Genomic DNA, 22657 nt, shown 5'->3' with positions numbered 1-22657 from the left:
GCTAAGGATGTTTCTCTTTTTCTATTTATTGGTAGAAATTCTTGAAATAGCTTGGATTCTTGTATCTCTGAAGGTTTTATATCTTGTGGCTTATCTTTTCACTTTCATCATGGTTATTTTTATTGTATAGAGGTTTTATATTAATGTAATCAAGTGTATCAGTCTTTTTCTTTTGCTTTGTAATTTTGTGTCTTGAGGGATCCTTCTCTTTCCTGAAGTCAAAAAAATATTTCCTTCTAAAAATTTTAGAATTTTTCTTCTCACTTTTAAATCGTTAATCCATCTGGACTTTTTTTTGTGTGTGTTGTGAGATAAGAAGCTAATTTTATTTTATTTTTCCATACGGATATTCAGTAGTCCCTGTATCGATTACTAAAGAGTTCATCATTTCCTCAGTGATTTCAAACCAATCATAATACTCCCATTCAGATATATGTAGGCTTGTTTGTCAGCTGGTTATTTTTTTCCACTGCTGTTTGTTCATCTCTTTCGCTATTACTGTTGCTTAGTCACTCAGTCATACTGGAGAGGATTGTCATTTCCTTCTCCACTATTCAGCTATATCAACTATTAATACTTTAATTGCTATAGCTTTATAAGTTTTTATATCTAGTATAGTTAACAGTCACACAACTACCTTCACTTTTCACCATATATTTATATTACACTGAAAGCTATGGAAACTTGACTAGACAGAACTCATCCATACAAAGATAATGCACACAGTCCAGATGATGGCCAGTTGCGTGCACTAAGAGTATGAGAAGTTCTGCTTCCAATTAATGCTGAGTTATGAGGAAATTGACTTTCAGGGAGAAGCAAAAAATACTACGTAAAAAAGAGTCAGATGAACTCTGCTTTACTACTACTGTTTTCATGGATAAATCTTTTGAAGTGAGTTTTTGTTGGACGAGAAATGTTTTTACAAAAACTTATATAAGCTCCCAGATTAACTTTATTATACTGACTTGATTTTTGAATGAATTTTGAGGAATAATATGAAGATATTGGGTATTTCTGTTCAACTCTCCCCCTTCAGGACAGAGACAGTCATTGTTGTGGAGTCATGTTGAAATACCTGGGAAAAAATCTCTTCAGGAACAGTGAAGCTAAAGTAATGTGAGGTGGCACATGTGATTGCATTGGAATCTGCCTGCAGCTACAGTTCTCATGTAAATTGATTATCATGGTGATGCTTGTTCCAAAACTGAAAAGTCTTCCCAGAGCACTATTGAACCAAAAGCCTGTGCTTGCCCTCTCTAGACTGTCAACAAAGGCAGGAAGGAAAAGGTCTGGATGGAAACCTTAGCAAGACATCTATGAAGTAATGTTTTCTTTAAAAAAAAAAAAAAGTGCAAATGGGATGAAAATTCAATTCAAAATGACAAGTGGGCTTGGTACTAAAAGAAGAAAAATATAGGCTGATTTCTTTACCAAAAATAAAAAAGTAAATATATATATATATGTATCTACAATTGGGGATTTCTTCAGTTGATTTTCCAAATACTCTTAGAAAATTCTGTGTTTACAATCAAAATTATAAATATTTTAATAACATTGGCAATCTGAACGTTTCTCAAGATTTACCTCTTGGAATATATTTAGGTTGAATTTTATAAAAATGCCATTTTGGTAGGTCAAGAATGGCCAAACATCAGCAGTTTCATAGAAGCAACTCTACAAAACAGGCCACACTCTGTGAGCATCATGATTTCATTCACCAAACACTTATTGAGGCCTTAACATGGTCTTTCATCGCAGGCAACTTTCAGTCTCTTCAGAGGTTCCAAAATATAAACAAATGACTGAGAAACAAAATGATAAGTACAATAAGAGCGTGAAGTATGTGCATGCGTGCTATGTGGCTTCAGTTGCGTCTGACTCTGCCACCCTATGGACCATAGTCTACCAGGCTCTTCTCTCCATGGCATTCTCCAGGCAAGAATACTGGAGTGAGTTGCCATGCCCTCCTCAAGGGATCTTTCCTGTATTGGCAGGTGGGTTCTTTACCACCAGTGCCACCTGGTAAGCCCCCAGAATGAGGTATAGACTGACACAAAAGAAGGTGTGGTGGCTTCAGCTCAGTCAGGTAAGGAAAAGTGTTGCAGAGCAGATAATGTTTGAACTGAGTAATCAGAAAGAAGTTGAGCCAGCTGAGGGATTGGGAGAGTCTTTCCATTTGGAGTGAACCATGTGTACAAGTTCTTTGAGGCAAAATACAGGATAGGAAATTCAAGTAACGATGCTGCCAAATCATTGAGGCTGTTTGGGTCATGGGAGAGGGGAGGTGGCTGGAAGCTGTAGGAAAATAGGAGTAAAGACAAAAAAAAATAAGATTGAAGAGATATTGGACAGTTGTGGTTTGTGGAGGGCCCTAAATATCATACCATAAAATAAGAATTTTGACTGCAAAGTAGTCAGAAATTCAAATGTCCTCAATCAGATATTGGTGGGTTAGCGAAGAGTTTAAACTGGGAGATAACATGATCAACTAACCATTCTAGAAAAATAACAGTGAACTGGCCAGTATGGAGACTTGCTAAGAGGCTGCAGGTATGAGGAATTGAACTAAGGTGACAATTTCGAGACAGTTTGGAGATGAAATGGACTGGGAGGAGTTAGAGATGTGATGGTGATAAATTTGTGAAAAAGCTTAATTTCAGAATGTTTTGCTACTATTTGAGTTCTTATAAAATATATTGTTTTCCTTATTGAAAGTTTCATATAAAAATAACTTCAATATTAATTCAATCAATTATCATCTAAATATGAGTTTTAATAATCAGTTTAATTGGTCATTCTATTTGTTTTTGTTATTGTTGTTGTTCACGCTGCCTGTCTTGTGGTATCTTAATTCTGCAACCAGGGACTGAACACTCACCCTCAGCAGTGAAAGCTCAGAGTCCTAACCACTAGACCACTAACGAATTCCTCCTAAACATTAATTTTCTCTTTATTCTCATCCTACAACCCAGAAATCACTCCATGTGACTTAATCTCAGAAAATAAAGGTTAAGTTTTTCAGGTTAAGTTTAATCACTAATAGGGGCAATGAATATTTAAAGTTATATATCCATGTGAAAAAGTCCAATAATAATGCTTAACTTTCTAAATTCCTCCAGCGTATTCACTAAAAACTTACCCCCAAAGTTAAAATAAATACACTTTTTTTCTAGAAATTTCTTTAGAGGGATTTTTAACTGAGGGAAAACATTGTATGATGTGCTTTATTATACAGGACAGTGTTGCCTCTGGTCAACAGATGCTATCTGACAGGACTAATACTTGGCACAGAAACTGCTAACACATCCAGAAACTAATCTTCTTTGAATTCAGCTTCAACTCTCAAAAGCTGGCTGTGGAATACACTATAATAGAAAATTCACATTTTGAAAAACTGGACAGAGTAGTTACCTCAGATCCACTGTTCAAGACTGCTCCATACATTTCGTTCAACAGTTAAACTAATATTTAAACTTCTTGAGCATGTCACTGATTAGAATGTGTGTTACATTTTCCTAAACTTACTCTTCCTTTATATCTCTGTCTTCATCAAAGAGAAGTAACTTGGTTGTCTGATTCTGATGCCAATTTTTATCTTTTGCAATGGGTTTTCCATCTTAGGCCCCACACTCTATAGTTCTCCCATTTTGACTTTTTCTTTAAATGCATCTATCTTTTTGTTCTATTAAAATCAGTCGGTGGTCTGATCGCTAAAATGCTGCTTATAGAATACCATTGTTAAGCTTTCATTACACTGCTTGTTAAAGTCAAAAAAAGTTAATAAAATATAAGTTGATGTTAGACTTGAAAAGATTATTTTCAATAAATATTGAGTTTTAAAAGAAAAAATCCTCTGTGTACAGTCACACTTGGCATTTAGTAGTTTTTAAAAAAAATTTCAGAAAAGGCAACAGCTGGCCAGGAGGTTAAGCCAGATCAATTCTGTATCTGCTGGGCACAGCTAGTTCTTTCTTCATCCCAGTTAAGGAATGTGAAATGCAACATATGACAGCTGGGCTGCACCAAATTGAAAATTTTATTTCCTAATATCTTAACTACACCTCTGCTTAAACTGCTCCAGATTCACGGCTTAACACACAACCATCTTTTTTGCTCATAATTTTGAGGACCAGCAATTTGGTCTGTGTTCAGCTGGGTGGTTCTTATCTGGTCTTGCCTGGGTCACTCACAATTGCAGCAATCAGGCATGCTGATCTAGGCGGACCTCACTCACAGATCTGTGGCTGGCACCAGTGATAGATGGGGCCTCTCTCTCCACATGGTCTCTCATCCTCATCGACTAGTCCAGGCTTTTCCACTCAGTGGTCCCAGAGATCCAAGAGAGGGAGAACTCTCATGAGGTCACTTCCTCAGCATTCTACCAAGCAAAGTACAAGGCAAGCCTAAATTCAAGGAGATAAAAAAATAGTCCCCATCTCTTGACAGGAAGAGATATAAAGTCACACTTCACAGGAGTGTGCATACAAGTGAAAAATGTGTAGCTACTTTTTTTTTCCCAATCTGCTACACTAATCATAGCTCAAAATTCAGAAACAATACAGAAAAAGATTAATCAATTTGATTATATAAAAACTAAAAATCTCTTATTTTACAAAAACATTGTAAGCAAATGAAGATTAATGACAAGCTTGAAAAAGTATTTATATTTTTGTCTACATCATAGACAAAAAGTTTACTATCTCTGTTACATAAAGAACTTCTAAAAATAAAAAAAGGATTGACAACACTATAGAAAATATACTAAAGATATGAACAAATAGTTTGCATGAAAGAAATGTACATGATTCTTAAACAAATGAAAAAATGTTCAACCTTACTGTTAATAAAGAAAATGCAAATTAGACCCAAACTTAGATATTTTTTATCCACCATGTGAGCAAAAATCTGAACATTTGACAATATACTCTCACGGGAAACAAGTATTCACATAGAGTGCTGTTTGGGGGAATGTGAAATGACATGACTATGTCTACTTAAAGGCCTAAATACAATGACCAACCCAGTAGCAAAGGACATCCCTTAGTTGCCTAGATTGTAGTTTCAATACTTAAACCTTAAATACTACAATCACATTAAAAAAGAAGCAAGGCTTCTTAAAAAAAAAAAAAAAAAAAGCAAGGCTTCTTAAAGAAATAGGTGATTCCAGGTTTGGGATAGGATTTTCATAGCCTATATACAGAAAGCAAAGAAGCTATTCAAGACTACTAGTTTTAAGTCAAAAAGAGTCAGGAAGTGCATTTAAGAATCTCCCATTTGTCAAGGATGGGAAATCTGAGTATTAATAAGGATAATAACTGCAATTGATTAAAGCATATAATTTATGTTTAAATTGCTGAGTTCATAATGATCATAACAAATAATGTATTGGTCACTTATGAAGCATGCTGGCGAGCCATCATGTTTTGAAACGTGGAAATAAAAAGAAAGATCCAGGACTTCCCTGGTGGTCCAGTGGCTAAAACTTCGCCTTCCAATGAAGGTGATGCTGGCTCAAGATCCATGGTTAGGTAACTAAGAGCCCACAATTCCTGGGGCCAAAAACCCCCCAAAACACGACAGAAGCCATACTGTAACAAATTGAATAGAAACTTAAAAAATAGTCCACACCGAAAAAAGAAAAAAAAAGAAGGACCCAAGTATTTAATCTATCTTTCCTATATGAAATCTACCTCAGTATAATCAAAGAGTTGGTGAATGAAGTTCTCCATTATAGAAGTAGTCCTGGTCATATGTAATGATAAAATTACAATACCACCATTTTACAACTGCTAGTGAAATAATGGGTGATTCCAATAATGGATGGATGACTTCATCAAAAAGAAAAAAAAAATTATACATTGTAAGCCCTGATAGTATTATACAGGAATATTATGAAGTATTCCTGTCCAAACAATAAGCCTAAATCTGATCAAACCTCTAGATCTAAACACCAACTTATAGGCAGTACAAAGAAGAACATGTGAAAATAAAACCAGAAACATACATGTAGCGGCAATAAGCAAAACCCAGACTGTGAATCATTTGGTCATTCTATAGATTAAAGGACTCAGTTTATTAAAAAAAAAAAATTACAAAGAGAAACAAAAGGGAGATGAGGTGGAACCTATAGAAAAAAGACTTAAGGATATATTCAGTTCAGTTCAGTCACTCAGTCGTATCCGACTCTTTGCGACCCCATGAATCGCAGCACACCAGGCCTCCCTGTCCATCACCAACTCCCGGAGTTCACCCAGACTCACATCCACCGAGTCAGTGATGCCATCCAGCCATCTCATCCTCTGTCATCCGCTTCTCATCCTGCCTCCAATCCCTCCCAGCATTAGATTCTTTTCTAATGAGTCAGCTCTTCGCATGATATTAACCAATTGCAATTTGTAGACTTCAGATTCTCAGCCAAAAAACAAACTGAAGGTAGGGAGAAAATCCTTTATGAGGCAGTTGAGGAAATTTGCTTTCTGATTAGATAATTAGTTATTATTGTTATTATTATTTAATAACAATAATAATTGTTATTATTATTTTACATACAGGCAGTGGTAGTGGTAGAAGATTAAGTGGGTGAGACTACGAATACAAGGTTTACCAAGAGTTGATAGCTGGTAACTCTGAGTGAGAGCACATGAAGATTTCTTATACTGCTCTTTCTACGTTTTTTGGTCTGAAAATTTCCACAATATAACATTAAAAAGAAAAAATATATATACTTTTTTTTTTAAGATGAGGAAATTCTTGTTTTTGAAAGACTCTGAGTGGACATTATTGTGGCTGAATAAAATACCTAGAATTACAGTGATTTATCCTGTGATTATGAGGAAAGCCGAAAGGATAAAGCCAAAACATTCTTGATAGTAGAGCAGAATAATAGAAATAACCTGGTTCTTGACAACTGAGCCACAGAATAAATCAACCTGGCAGCTAGCTGCCTGACCTCTGGAGAACTGGTTAGATTGTTAACTATCTCTGTTGTTTACTTAGTTTTGAGTTGGTTTCTGTTATTTGCAGCAGAAACCATCCTAACCAAAACAGTGGAGAAGAATGCATTTTTGTGTGTATTTTGAGGTTGTAAGAGTGGTACTGGGTAGTATTTCTGCTCCATCTTACAGAACATTGAGTGAAACAGCATCCCTTCATTGTGCATAGATCGTAGACTTACAAAAGTCTAATGCGGAATTGGTATTGAGGCAAATTCAAAACCAATCCCAGGTACATTCTGTACTTCAGAATAAAATGTTTCTCTGCAACGATCAAGTCCTAGTTATTATTTCTTGGTACCTCTCAAATTCCAAAGGGATTAAATCAGCCAGTATACCACCTTCCACCTACAGTCTACCCTACTTTACCTTGAGTGAACATCTTAGCAACCACACTGTTACAGAAGGCCAGGGACTAGCAGTCCTCCACCCACCACCAGTGATGGGGTCCTTATTGCTATCTAGCTGGCGAGTAATACAATTTCAGAGCCCTATTCTTAGGGTCTGCTTCCTAGGACATTTGGTACAATTATCCTAGGTGGATTTCCTGGCAACAGCTTGAAACACGAATTTGGAGACAGGTGATTCATTAAAAGGAGCGCTCTCAGAAGAACAGGAGGGAAGCTAGCAAAATGTAACAGGAGAAATAGCCAAGCAATGATGTAATCTCAGCTGGAAAGCAGCTTCAACCTGAGCCCTGGGGAGCTCTGAGTTGTCCCATGGTGTCAGCCCCACCTTTTGTACCAGCACGGTAGTCAGTCATCACTGTAAGCCACTGGGGGTGAGGTTAGAGCAGGGTGTAACACTCACAGCAGCAGGGAGTGTACGTACTGGCCCAGTTAAGGGGATCTAGTCAGAGCACCAGCAGCATCCACTACAACTTCCCAACTTACTTGGGCAGCCAAAACTGTACTAGATTCTGAGTGATCTAGCCCACTCCTGCATAACCATTCTTTCTCTCTGAAATCATCTTCACTACTCTCTCTCTTTTTTATTCCACCTTAACCACACATTGGCCACCTTGCAATTCCTCAAATTCTTTAACACATTCACGCTTCAGATCCTTTTAGTCTTCTCATCTGGAATATTTTTCTGTTGCTCTCTACCTTCCCATGTTCTCAAGACAAGGTCCCTTCTACATCCTTCAGGTTTTTACTCACAAGACAGCTTCTCAATAAGGTCTTCTCTGGCTGCACTGCCTAAACCGACAACTCCCACCCCTAAACCAACATGTAGGATTCCTTTACTTTCATTACTTTTTTCCAAATACTTATCAGTGTCTAACAGACTATAGTTATCTTGTTTATTATTTATCTGTTTAGAGTTTTCTTATTTATCTTGCTATTTATTATCTGTTGACCTGGGTTTGATCCCTGGGCTGGGACGATCCCCTGGAGGAGGGCATGGCAACCCACTCCAGTATTTTTGCCTAGAGAATCCCCACGGACAGAGGAGCCTGGTGGGCTACAGTCCATGGGGTCACCAAGAGAGGAACATGCCTGAACGACTAAGCACAGCACAGAGTATTTATTAATATATATACCCTAGAACATGAGCTGGGAAGGGCAGGAATTTTTGCTTTTTAAAAAAATCTCAGCACTTAAACAGTGCCTGGTAAATTATACATGCTCAGTTAATACGTGCTGAATATGGGAATGAATGAATGATCCCTAGCACGAAGTGTAAGTACTCAATAAACACTGCTCAAAGAGAACTAAGCTAATATGGAAAATATCAGCACAGTCCCCATGTAACATAGATGGGAGAAAGGATATACATATTGCCATACGCAGAGTTTTCCATAGATTATGTTTTCTTTGATAACACTGCAATGTTCATGTGATGTTATATGTGTGTACGTTAATATATACTATTCATACATATAGCTGTGAGTGAATAATAATAGAAGCACTAAAGATTTTCCAAATTTATTTAGAGTTCAAATTAAAACTCAAGAACCTAGATTTACATACATTAAAGAAAGGTAGAGTTAGAGCAAAATTAATGTGAATGCAGGTTGTAAAGATAGCTCAATCTCTGTCACATAAAATTTAAACTCACAGATGAAATTCTTTAAGCTCTTTACTGCCATGTCATACTCTGATCTCAGACAGCAGAAAACTATTCAGACATGTAAAATCTCAAATTTCTCCATTCTGAAATCGATCAGTAGATAACAAAAACAAAAATCCTCAAGGCACAATACCATTTTCCAGAAAATAAGCTTTTTTTTTTTTTAAATCTAAGGTTACTAAAACTACAAAAACAGCTATCAGCCCCTCTATAGCATTTTTTGCTGAAGTGTCAATCAGCATGAGATTAGCCTTGGGCTGAGGCGGCTTCAGAACCTGCACAGGCTTCTTCCTGTAAATCCTCCCCTGCAGAGGATTCTGACTCAACTGGAGAATTTTCTTCCAGTTCAGCACATTCACCACGGCTTTCGTTCTCTGATGTACCTTCATCGCTACCCACGGCAGCAGCTTCCTCCGGAGCTGCGCTCGTGACCTCCGAGGTCGTTTCAGTGCTGACCTCTGCTGTCTCCTCTACCGCCGCGTCTGTCATCTGTGGCCTAGGTTCCGCACCGACCGCCACGGCCTCCGCAGGAGCAGCCTCGGCGTCATCTGGACAGGGGGGAGCCTCTTTTAAGACCACAGCTGGAGCATCGGGAATCTCTTCAGTAAGCCCCGGAGAAGCTTCCGTTGAAGATATTTCAGGAGCTTCTAAATTGGCTTCCTCAGCACCCACAAGGTTCTCTTTTTCACCTTTAAAATTCAGTCCATTAAAAAAAGTGTTAAAGAGCACGGGAATACAGTGGACACTCTACAGTCCTCTTAAAAGCTGAGTCAGGGAATTCCCTGGCAGCCCAAAGGTTAGCGCTCTGTACTTCCACTACCAAGGGTGTGGGTTCTATCCCTGGTCAGGGAAGTAAGGTACTGCATGTTCTGCCTTGCCGCCAAAAAAATATTTTTTTTAAATAAATATATAAAAATTAAAAACTGAGACAAATCAATAAGTAGCGATATGAAATGGTCTTCAAGGTAGTCTGTTAAGCGGAAAAGAACAGTGTACCTGTATGGTACTATTTGTGATAGGACAAAAGGAGGGTAAGATTAAACCTAAATAGTTATATTTGTAAAGACTCTCCAGGAGGACACAAAGAAACTGGTGTTGCTGGTTGCCTCTGGAGAGGAAAAATGGGGAGTCTGCCATTTTGCAAACCATTTGGAAACTCTTGAACTTTTAAAAATAATAATTTACATGTATTATTTATTCAAATACAGGTCATGAAAATAAACAGGCCATGTGTCCTGTGCAGCAGCATGGGAAAATAACCAACTTACTGATGACTCTGAAGAGTCACTAATCCTCTCTCAACCTCAGTTTTGTCTCCTGTAAAATGGGTATATTAATAATATCTACCTAACAAAATTATTGGGAGGATTGACTAAAATAATAAATGTGAAAACGGTTAAAACCAAGGAAACGCTATGGAAATGCTGTATTTTAGTATTATTATAGTCAACCATCTCATGATTATATTCATGTTTATTAATGATATTCTCCTTTTGTTCTCATGACAAAAAGGTTAAAACTGGTGCATGAGAAGCTATTTTCCCTGTCCCTTAATAGTGATCATAGTATTTGATAATAATGACGTGGTAGCTGAAATGGAAGAAAGTATGATATAAAGCAAGCACTTTAAGGCAAAAAGTATACATTAGGGTGAAAATATGAAGCTTCTCTTCTTACTAATTGCCATTTTATCAATCATCTGAACTGAGGGACTCAGTAGAGATGACTGACTCTACTAATGTCACTGCACACAGATGGTCTTAGCCAAAACTGAAACAAAATGAGTTTCGTAACTTAAAAAAATAACGAGAGAAATGAAAGGTCAAGCTTATAGGCATGAATGGGAGCCTGAGTAGGGGAAAAGTAATGTTATCACACAAAGAAGTCAAAGATGCTTGTCAGCAGTTTAAATGTATAATGTTTTCATTTACCAAGCACACACATCCAAAATGTCTTTAGGCTTTGGTTGGACTTTTCCTTTTTGAACGAACTCCTACCCACAGCCATTCTGGACTAAGTAAAGAAGCCAAAATCAAATAGTGTTCATCACTAGACTATGATGATGAAAATCAGTGCCTCAAGGAAAAAGAAAATAGTGAATTCACTTTACCTTGAGGTGGATGTAACTCCGCTTTGGTTTTTTCTTTCAAATCTGTTACATGATCACTGCGTTTGGCCTTCCCTGATGTGACTCTCTTGTAAGTCTGAAAGTGAATGCGTGCTTAAATTTATTTCTTGAGCAAGAAGGTTCACCATGCCAAGTTTAAAGGTATATACAGTTCAAACAGGAAAAACCAATATTATTTCCTCTTTGGAAATCTTTGTCATTAAGTAGAATGCTTTCTAAAAATAAAGAGGGATTTCCCTGGTTGTCCAGTGGTTAAAGCTCCACCCTTCCAATGCAGGGGCTGTACGTTCTATCCCTGCTAGGGGAGCAAAGAATCCACATGCCTCACAGCCAAATTAAATTTAAAAAAGAAAAGAAAGAAATGCTGTGAGAGAGGTCAAAGATAACTGAAAACACACAAAGTAAATAAAGACAAAGAAGAAAGTAATAAATTATGCTAGAGTAAAAATATTCTGATAGGCATTTAAAAATATCCCCTGGCATTCATCTCAGAGAAGCAGAAATTTATGTGCACACAAAAACCGGGACACACACATTCATGGTAGCTTTAACTGTAATAGCCAGAAAAACTGGAAGTGGTCCAGAAATCCTACACAGGCTGGTTGGTTACACAGGCTGTGGTGCGCCCTTGACATGGGATCCTGCTCTGCCATAAAGGGATGAACAATAGATAGAAGGAGTGAACTACAGGTACAGGAAACCATTTGGATGACTCTCCAGGTAAATCATGCTGAGTGAAAAAAACCAGTCTCAAAAGGTTACATACCTTCAGGCTCCATCTACTTAATGTTATTTGAGGGGTGGGTAACATTTTTGAAATGATAAGAAGTATAGAAATAGAGGATAGATTAGTAGTTGCCAGGAAGTAGGAGGAAGGGAGAACAGAGCAGGAGGGAAGGAAGCACAATTACAAAAGACAACACTGGAGATCCTTGTGATGAAAGAATAGCTTTGTCTCTTGACTGTGGTGGTAAACACATGAATCTACACACGTGATAAAATTGCTTAGGACTAGATACATGCAGTTAAGTGTTCACACACACACACACGCAAACACATGCACAAGTGCATGTAAAGCTGGTGGAATCTGAATAAGGCCTACAGGTCGTATCAGTGTCAGTCTCCTGACTGTGATAGTGTATTATAGTTAGCAGAGATGTTGACACAGGGGAAATGAGGTGCAAGGGATATAAGCTGTCTTGGTATTAGTTATTATAACTGCATATGAAACTCAACTCAATTCTCTCACAATAAGAAGTTTTCAAAAAATCTTCCAAAATGACAGATTTGTAGAGCCCAGTGAAGATTTCTAGGGTTAGTCATTAGAAGCAGAAATATGACTTACCATAGGTTACTTGCAAAACAGAATTGGGAATAAAGCTATCTTAACCTTAGATACAATGTACAGGCATCTTTTCATTTCCAATTCAAGCAGTAATCTCTGGCCTGTATTCATATTAGACAATGATATTTTTAAAATGAAAATCTCACTAGTTAGATAATATTGTTTGTATTATCTCAGCTTAAAAAATGTTAGTAAAGATTTCTCTCTTAGTGGTAGGATGATAAATTTTAAAAATTGTATATTTATATGTGGGGCTTCCCAGGTGGCTCAGTGGTAAAGAATCTGCCTGCAGTGCAGGGAGACATGGGTTTGATTCCTGGGTTGGGAAGATTGTCTGGAAAAGGAAATGGCAACCCACTTCAGTATTCTTGCTTGGAAAACCCCATGAACAGGGGGAGCCTGGAGGGTTGGAAAAGAGTCTGAGCAACTAGACAACAAAAACAAATGTATATGTAGCATTTTCTAAATTTCTAATAATCATAATTATTAATCTCATTAGAAGTTTTCCTATGCAAGTTACAAACCATTTCTTGGCATGTTAAAATTAGACTATGAAAATGGAAAATGTATAATAAGCTCATGGTAAAAATGATGCAAAAGTGGGCCTTAAGCTACCCTCAGGGTTTGGTGAATTCTGACATGAACCATCTAGCTTTGAAATACACAGAGCAAACAGGATCAGCAGGAAAGAGAGTCAACGTTTTTGTATAAAAGCAAGGAGTATTCTCCCAGTGGGGTGGGAGATCCTGACAGCCTATAGGACTAATACGCTGAGTCAGTTCTCAGGATAGTAAAGCTGAACCTGTGCCCAAGTTCACGGCCCTGAAATGGCCATCCCAGCAGCAACATCCCAAGGATGTTAGTCTTATTGTTCAAGGGGCTAAAACACAATTGAGCTGTTAAAGTAGAATCAAAGAGATATAAGAATAATTCACACTCATGTGTAACCTAGAGGACCTAGCTTTTTAAAATCTAACATAATCAAGCAGAGTAGAAGAAAGATCGATTAAAAGAGAGGGTCTCAGAGTTAGACTTTGGAAATAATTTCCAAATGACATTATATATTTATTAAATATGAGCATTTAAAATCTACCACAGCTTTTAAAACCCAGTCTGGCATTTCGTTTTCCAAGATGCCCAGACCTTGGACTTCCCTTGGTGGTCCGGTGGTCAAGATGCTACGCTCCCATTGCAGGCAGTGCAGATTCAGTCTGTGGCTGAGGAACTCAGATTCCATATGCCATGTGGGTGGCCAGAAGTACATAAATGATTTTTAAAAAATATAGCTGGACTCTCAAAAAATTGAAGTGACCTGGGCCTTTCTCAGATTTTAAGAGGCTCTCACAGTAGGTTTTACTTGGAAATGAAAAAGTGTTCTTGGCTACAGAACATCTGTAGATTCAATTTGGATTAAATCTAATATAGAATTTATTATTCTATATCAGGATAATATTATTCTAATATGATAGAATAATATAAGAATACAGGTTTTTGGAGTGCCTCACATTCTGTATTTCCTCCTGAAAGTAGCCTAAGATTCTTGGGAATCAAGGCTTCCAACATTCAAAATTAAAACTATATAATCTTAGAGGTGGAAAGGGACTTAGAGAGCATTGCCTTGTCCAATTTCCACTCCCACTGTCAGAGAACAAGCTCAGAAAGAGCTCTCACGAGTAGCCAGTTTCTAACCGTCCAGTTTATTCCTGCTTTTGCAAAGAAAGATTTAACGGACTGGAGAGGTTCATGTCTGGCACTAGTAAGCATAATTAGGGATGTGGCAATGTCCAGATGAAATTCAGTCTTCCAGCTTCCCACATAATCACATGACCTAGTTTAATCTGTTTTATCCAGTGGCCTATATCTGACTAGAGTAGCCGTGGGCAGTGAATTCAATATTAAGCAATGGAAAGACGGTAAAAGCAAAGGAATCTAGGTAAGAGTGAAAGCAGATTAGAGGAGGACAATAATAAAAATGACATCTTTGAACTTTACTAGATTCTTGAGGCTTTAAATTCCTGAAGATTAGAATATGCATTTTGGTTTCATTGTCTTCATAGTCCTACAAACTGCTCGTAATTAAGACTAAAAATTTCTGTAGTGTCAAACCAAAATGTAGTGATTGTGTAGTCTTATAGTTTCTGAAGAATAATACTTATTCTACTTTTATTCATAATAAAGATTCAATTTCAATTTAGAAAGTTTATGACAAAATAAGGAATGATTCAATTTAATAGAATTATTATTATTATTTTGGCCAGCCACACTGCACAGTTTTGGGGATCTTAGTTCCCTGATCAAGGATTGAACTGTGCCCACAACTCTGAAAGTGCTGAGTCCTAACCATTGGGCTGCTAGGGAATTCCTTGTTTCAGTTTTTTTTTTTAGCTTCAAAATCATACTATTAAAAGCACTGTTTTATAGTGATTATGGGCAGGGAGTGAATAAGGGAAGCCAGGCAGGAAAACATTCTTTTGATGTTATATATGTGGGTATTTTGAATTTTTTTAAAACAACATTGACAAATATTACTTTTTAACAAAAAAATATAAAGCTACTAAAAACTATGGAGACAATAAAAAGATTGTGGGGAAGGAAGGAAGAATGACTACTTGGAGCACAGAGGATTTTTAGGGCAGTGAGACTGAATGCTACTGAGATGGTGAATGGGCCTGTGTGCATGCGAAGTTGCTTCAGTCGTGTCCGGCTCTTTGTGACACTATGGACTGTTGGCCACCAGGCTCCTCTGTCCATGGAGATTCTCCAGGCAATACCGGAGTGGGTTGCCATGCTCTGCTCCAGGGCATCTTCCGGACCCAGGGATTGAGTCTGCCTCTCCTGAGACTTCGGCATTGCAAGCAGATTCTTTACCGCTGAGCCACCGAGGAAGGGGATATTGAATACATGTCATTATATCTTTGACAAGATCCATATAATGTACAACACTAAGAGTGCACTCTCATGTAAATTGCAGACTTCAGGTAATAACAATGTATCAGTATTGACTCATCAGTTGTAAGAAACTGTAGCTCACTAAGGGGAGGTTGTTGACAAGGAAAAGGGGGTCAGAGGGTTAAGGGGGGACTATGGGAATTCTCTGCACTTCCTGCTTATTTTTCTGTAAACCTAAAACTCGTCTTCAAAATAAAGTCTATTAAGTTTTTTAAAAGTTTCTCTCTCAAAACAGTTCTTGGTGAATGTTATTAATAGTACTTACCTTAAAGAATTGTTGTAATTATTAAATAAATCATGAGTCTGAAATATGGTCTCAAATGTCAGCCATTAGTACTACTCGTATTTATAATAACGTATAGTATTTATAATAACTCATATTTATAATAACGTATTAGTATTTATATATAACTCGTATTTATAATAATGAGTTTACTGGAAGTCATCCATACTTAGCGGTATTAACCATTTTATACTTAAATTCTTTTTTCATAATCTTGTATATTCAATTACTCGTAGGTCCTGATCTTGACATTGCTTTGAGTTTTACCACAGGTTGTAAAATATATGAATTCCTGAACCCCAAGGTTATTTCATCACTTACATAATATCCACCAGCACTGACTGTGACACCTACAACCAGATAATAGATCATATTTGATCCAGATGATCCAGGGAATTTGTTAGATGATATCCAGCGAAGAGATGCTACGAAAACAAGTTTAAACACAGTTAGCTCCACCATGGACAAAACTATTTTAAATGATTACATAAAAATTTTTTTTTCCCCTCAGTGAGCATAGACTATATTAACATCAACTGATTTTAGCTTAAAGGAATACAGTATTACAAGGTAGGGCAATAATTCCACTTGACATTTTTCTCAATCTGATTTGATAATTACTTATGAAACCTGTCATCTTGATGCTCAGCATCATGCTTTTCTTAGGAGGAATGCAGGCGTGAGTAAGGAGAAATGACAAAAGCACTAAACAATTTTAACAGTCAAATGAAATACAGGTTAGCAAAAGAAATCCATTTATTATATATACTATACCACAGCATTCAATGGAAAAGGTTATTTTTTAAAATGAATTAAGTAAGTTGTGCTTAAAATTTTTGTGTTAAATAAAAATGTATGTTGAAATACAACATGTTTCTATAAATCTATAACACAAATGCAGACATAGAAACTTTAATTCTTCTAATATAAAACCTTTAAAGATGGGCAGATATAAACTTTTTAAAGACAAATGTTGCCAATAAGTTCATATCTAAAATAGAAGGGCAATTTTGTACAAACTAATAGAAATAGATAAGGTACTACACTACTCTATTTAAATATATTAACTGTGTAGTGCTAGAATTTGTATATACTGTATGCTACGGAGTTGAAATTTTTTATAATAAACTCAAAGCAAGAAGAAGCTTAAAGCTAAAATTCTCTATTTTAAAGACAAAAATGTAGAGACATTTATTACTCATTTGACAAACACAGTTGGACAGTAATGTGTTTGGCATTGTTAGAAGAATTAAGAGTATAACTGAAGGGACCTCTCTGGCAGTCCAGTGGTTAAGACTCTGCACTTGCAATGCATAAAGTGTGGGTTCGATCCCTGGTTGGGGAACTAGGATCCCACATGCCTTGAGGCACAGCCAAAAATAAATAAATTAAATAATCTTAACAAAAATGTGACTGTAAGCACAACATACAAGGTCCCTAGCCTCAAAAAAGAAGGAAAAGATGTAGAGACAAGTAACTGTAGGCAAATAACTGCAACGCAGTATAACAAATGATGTAATAGATGAAATATGAAAGCCAAAGCAACAACAGCGGGAAAGTGCAGTGAAAGAACTCAGCCAGCCGGCTCAATGTAACTGTCACAGTTGAAGAGACATGACCTAGCTTTGAGGGAAAGGAGGAGTTTGTCAGATAAATAAGGGGAGGGAAAATGGCGCTGGAGGCAGAAGGCAGAGCGTGTGCAAAAGCATGAGGCCTGTGTGAAGAGGAAAATGCAAAGTATTTTGATGTGACCTGACACAGAGAATAAGGGTGTGGGGACCGGGAAGAAGCTCTGATTTGCAGAAGGCAAATCTTAAGACATCTTCACAAACTACAAATCTCTGTAGTAGCAAAACTGGAAAGATTTTGTATATATGTTCTTAGTTTGCATATAAATGATCATTGCTTAGGAAAAAAACATTTTTTTTTTCCACAGATTTGCCCAGAGAGGCTATGGTAAGAAGTTATGTCTTAGACTTCCAGTGGAGCTTTTGTTGGTTTAAAAATATATCTGTTATTAAATAGGGAATATGTAGTTTTCATAGTCAGCAACCAGGCATAAATATCATAAAGGTTTTTTTAATAGGAAGAAATAGAGAAAATTACAAACGTTTAAGTAAAGACAAATACAAACACAATTAAGACAAAGATATTCAAATGAGCAGTAAAATGAGAAATAAATATTCAGCAAGGATTAGATAAATTTTAGCATATTCATAATATGAAACATAAATATTTTAATTTTTGCAGAAGACTATATGAGAAAATATTTACAATATATTAAGTGAAAAGTTACAGGAAAGTAATCTTTATAGGACTATCCCAGATTTGTGGAAGCAATGTACAAAAGAAAAAAATGCTGGGAGAAAAAATGGTGTGGAACACTGTGTACACTACAAATAAACAGTGGATTCACTAAGTGATAGGATTTATCAGTGACTTCTATTTTGCCCCTCTGAGTTTTTCCAGTGATTTACTATAAACCGAATTTATTTACTCATTAAAATTTTACATTTTTTAAAGCAAAAACCAGAGAACAAAATTTGATGAGGCACAGTAAAAATTTAATCCTTCAATAAACTGAATCAATTACATTTTTCATCAAAGTTGAAAGAACCAATAAAAAGTTAATGCTCACTACCAAAGCCAAATTTTCAGACAATAACAATTCTGAAAATACTTAAATCAAAAAAGTAATTAGGTGAAAATGAGAAAAAGTACTGGTCTTTTTTTTTGTAGTACTGCTACAACCAGTATTGCTAACCTATTTAGAATTTTAAAACTGCTTTTCTTTTGCCCCAAGTAATTATCTGAAATATGTGTAGCTACCAAAAAAATAAAAAGATATATATGCTTGTTCGGGTGGCCGGTGAGGGCTGCGGTGAGATAACGCGAAAGGCCACGGTCAGGGGGCTCATCTGTCTCCCCCGTTATCTTCAGAAATTTCAAATGAATGGCTTTCTCTTATTTCACCAGAGGAAAACCTACTCTATCTTACTCGGCATAAAGATCAAGGAAAACGAAGTCTCCTTATTTCTGTTAATGGAGGCAATTTCTTCCAGGAGCATTTTAAGAGGAAAAATAATGCTAGTTAGGCAGACCTTGCTTCCCTCCCACTACCACTAATCACCACCACAGGCTTAATCAAAGTGAGGCGAGGGTGTGTGGAAATGGGCCATGGAATTTTCCGCTGGAGTCTTTCTCTTTCCCCTCTCCCCGACTCCAAAGCACGATCTATGCTAAAGCCTTAGGAGAGAGGCAAAGTGAAGGGAGAACTAAGAATTTTCTATGAGGTTGTCTAAGAGCCGGCGCCCCAATCAGGGATAGAAAAGACAGGGGAGAGGTATGGGGACTAGGAATGAGCCGGCCGGGCAGAAGTTCTCCGGTAGCGCGGACCTGGATCCAGGGTCTCCGGCTGCCGGGGAAAGATGCTCTCAGTGCTCACACTTAAGCATCTGCGATGTCCCAGGCCCTATGCTAGGCGCTTTCGTACGTGTCAAGTTTTATTTAATAAGCTTCCAAGTCGCACTGCCACTTCACTTCTAGGAAATATGTCCCTTTCCCCATGTTTTAGAAAATGTACGGGTGACAGATCCAGGGGCGCCGCAGTCGAACAGCTGATGAGCTCCAGTTTTCTCTGCAGCCCCCCAAAGAAGGTGCGACGAAGGCGCTTCCTCAGCGGGGATGCCACGGCCCGCGCGGGCCGAGTCCTGGCCAAGTCTGGAGTTTATTTCTCAAGAGCAGTTACCCAATTTCTACTGGACAGACACTGATCTCCCGCAACCCACCTGGCCCGCAGATCTGTGACCATCTGCCCACCAATACCTCTGCATCCTCGTAAAGATGGAGAACGCCTTGGTCCCTATGTCAATACCAGTGGGAAGCTATGCCTACGTTAGCCAGGCAGTTTTCTAAGCGCGTCTAACTACATAATAATTCATTAAAACTCACAACAATTGTTGTCCATTTACCAGTTGAGAAAACTGAAGTTAAATCACTTGCCCAAGATCAAGATTCGAACTCAGGAAATCTAGTCCGGATTCAGAAGCCCGCGCTGGAAAGGTGCCCTACTTCCAAGATCTCCAAGAATTTCGGGGAGATTTCCCGGCCATTCTCTCCCATCTCTCCCCCATCAACTTCAGGCTTCTGCTGCCTGGGGATGGATTTGACCCACCAAGGGCAGATGGGTGCTGGGGGCGCCCCCGCAATCTGTGCGCGAGGCACCTGTCCTCAGGCTTGGACGCCGGGAGAGGATCCCCGGTCGGCACCTGGGACTCACCGTCTTTCCGGAGCGGCGCGGGGCCTGGGGGTGCCCTCAGTGGGAGCGCCAGGGTCTTGGAGACCGCCCGGCGGAGGTACATCGTGCCAGCTGCTAGCAGCGAAGCAGCCTCTCTAGCCCTGAGCCGGCTGCGGGGCTGCGAGCCCCGCCCCGGGGAGGGGCGCCGACCCCTGCCCGCCCCGCCCCGGCGGTCTCTGGGGATGTGCATAGGGGTTGGTCTTCTGTACCATCCTCCCTCAACTCTTATATCCAGACTCTGTTGCTTTTTCCTGGGCCTGAGAACTCAGCTGACGGCGGCACCTCAGTGTCGGGATAGGGAAACGTGAAGTCGCTGTCATCTGCCTGCCCACTGCCTTATCTTCCACTCGGAGTGGACTGGAAATGTTTCGGACCTCGCATCTGGAATAAGACAGACATGACTGATCATGCCCCATGAAATCGGAACCCCCTTTATCTCATGTACTCCACTAGCATTCCTAGGAGTGGAAAGGGTAGCTGCAAGCTCCCAGAAGACGAATCGAAGAGAGAGACAGCCTCAGCATTCCACTGGTGCTCTGGGTGATGTTCAGAATCCTAAGAAAATTCCCAGGTAATGGCTGAATCTCTAGGCAATTCACTATTACAATGACTTTAAAATATAATCTCCAAAAGTGCTGCATATTCCTCTATGGGATGTGAAACTGCTGCTGCTGCTAAGTCACTTCAGTCGTGTCCGACTCTGTGCGACCCCATAGACAGCAGCCCGCCAGGCTTCTCTGTTCACGGGATTCTCCAGGCAAGAATACGGGAGTGGGTTGCCATTTCCTTCTCCAGGATGTGAAACTAGTATTTCCAAATCAATTAAAAACACTAATTAGGCTTTTCCTCCAAATTTCAATTATTTTCCTCATCATGTCTTCAAGAATCTGTCATAGTTTGAATACAGAAACTAGTAATTTATACTTATAACATTTCTTCCATTTCCTACTGTAATAACCCCTTATGCATGTTTGGTATTTGACAGTTTACAAAGCATGTTCACATAATTTTCTCTTTTAATTTTCATTTCACCCCTCTGAGGAAGGTGGCAATTATTCCATTTAGCAAACAATGGCGGTGACTTTTTTTTAAGGACATGAACATGGTCCTTCTAGTTTCAAGTTCTCTGGGCATATTACAGGCAAAATATTTGCTCATTCGCTATGCAAATAACTAAACATTCCTCAGAGGTTCTAGTTTTAACCCAATTCTAATATTTAATATACTCTCATTTAACGAGTACAAGCCAATGATCAGAACTGGTTTTTTTATTTTTTGATGGTCAGAATAACGAGCTATTCCTAGCGACTAAATCTTAAGAGCAATTAGGCAAGCTGTTAATGAGAGGTCTAATTTAGACTTCCAAGCCTGGAAGATGGGGCTAGACCCAGACCATCTACCAAGAAGTTAGGTAGTCCTCAAATACAACAAAATGCAGATTAGTGTACTTGCTACCTTTGGCCAGCATCAAGCACACATCTTAGAATGAACTGCCAGCAGATAGAACAGACTGACAAATAGAATCAAATCAGTGGGGAGAGCTCCCAACCATTTCCAATTTGGTGCTGCTGGATTAAAAAAAAAAAAAATCTGTCTACCACTACAGCTCATTCTTTCTTTGGCCTACTTAGGTCTGAATTTTGAAAGTTCCCAGGGAGAGGAAATAGTCAAAGGCAGTAAATGCATTTAAATAAATTAATCTAGGGGGAAAAAATAGAATGCCAGGGAATTCCCTGGCAGTCCAGTGGTTAGGACTAGGCTCTTTCACTGTCGGGGGCCTGGGTTCAATCTAGGGTCAGGGAACCAAGATATTGCAAGAGGGGTGACACAGTCAAAAAAACAAAAAGAACTAGTGTATACATTATACTGGTATTTAGTGTACTGGCAGCTTCCCTAAAACAGGATTCTCTCTGAGTAAACACCTGTAAATGGTAATGGCTCCCAGAACACCGTTCTAGATCTCTGCCTTCGGAATTCCAGCGTAGACTCAGGGTCTCAGTATAGACCAAGCTTCTCTGGATCCCCAGGTTCCACAGCAGCCACCTGCTGTCAGTCACTCACACTGTCTATCAGGATCTGTCAGAATGCCTACAACATACGTATTCTAGATGCTGAGGATTGCTTATAATCTATTTCACAAATATTTACCAAGTATCTTATCACTGGTGTTCTGGGACGTTCTTCAAAGAACAAGATATGATTTCTGGTACTGCTCAAGAGTTTCAGGTTACAGAGACATACATGGAAGCAACGTTTTTTTCTCAGCAGTGGCTGCCAAGCCTCGCATTAATGAGAGTCAATGATCACAAAGCTATCTCTGACCAGATATCAATAATAAATGTAAAAGAAGAGCGCTGGTTACAGCCAAACTGGTTTTAAACAATGCAAACCAACTAATTCAAACAATACAAAAATAACTCACATGTATGTGCTGTGTTTTGCTCAGTCGTGTCTCTTTGCAACCCAATGGACTGTAGCTTGCCAGGTTCCTCTGTCCATGGGAATTCTCCAGGCAAGAATACTGGAGTGGATTGCTATGCTCTCCTCCAGTGTATCTTCCTAGCCCAGGGATTGAAACCAGATGTCC

At 38.5% G+C, this 22657-nt stretch overlaps 1 protein-coding gene across 2 annotated transcripts; it reads right to left on the bottom strand.

Annotated features, from left to right (window-relative positions):
• Positions 1-8907: 8907 nt before the first annotated feature.
• LOC120870927 (mitochondria localized glutamic acid rich protein) lies at positions 8908-20182 on the bottom strand. 2 transcript variants are annotated; one of them, XM_040250497.1, is made up of 4 exons: positions 20053-20182; positions 16095-16198; positions 11179-11272; positions 8908-9757 (listed from the first exon to the last, which is right to left on the bottom strand). In XM_040250497.1, exons 1-4 carry the CDS (start codon positions 20132-20134, stop codon positions 9315-9317), a joined length of 723 nt encoding a protein of 240 aa, XP_040106431.1. In that variant the 5' UTR covers positions 20135-20182; the 3' UTR covers positions 8908-9314. The 2 variants fall into 2 exon arrangements, with proteins under 2 accessions (XP_040106431.1, XP_040106432.1); XM_040250498.1 differs by lacking the exon at positions 20053-20182 and adding an exon at positions 19745-19923.
• Positions 20183-22657: the final 2475 nt, after the last annotated feature.

Source organism: Oryx dammah, unplaced genomic scaffold (genome assembly GCF_014754425.2).
Source record: "Oryx dammah isolate SB20612 unplaced genomic scaffold, SCBI_Odam_1.1 HiC_scaffold_12, whole genome shotgun sequence".
In the NCBI taxonomy this organism is placed as follows: Eukaryota; Metazoa; Chordata; class Mammalia; order Artiodactyla; family Bovidae; genus Oryx; species Oryx dammah.
Note: the sequence above shows the minus strand (reverse complement) of the source record. Positions and strands in the feature narration are given on the sequence as shown.

Bases quoted from the DNA above. Each gene is read 5' to 3' on its own strand.
- LOC120870927 (XM_040250497.1), bottom strand. From the start codon at position 20,134: ATGTACCTCCGCCGGGCGGTCTCCAAGACCCTGGCGCTCCCACTGAGG. The intron at 16,199-20,052 runs GTGAGTCCCAGG...TTGTTTTCGTAG, and splicing joins CGCGCCGCTCCGGAAAGACG to CATCTCTTCGCTGGATATCA. The intron at 11,273-16,094 runs GTAAGTGATGAA...ATTCACTTTCAG, and splicing joins TCAGTGCTGGTGGATATTAT to ACTTACAAGAGAGTCACATC.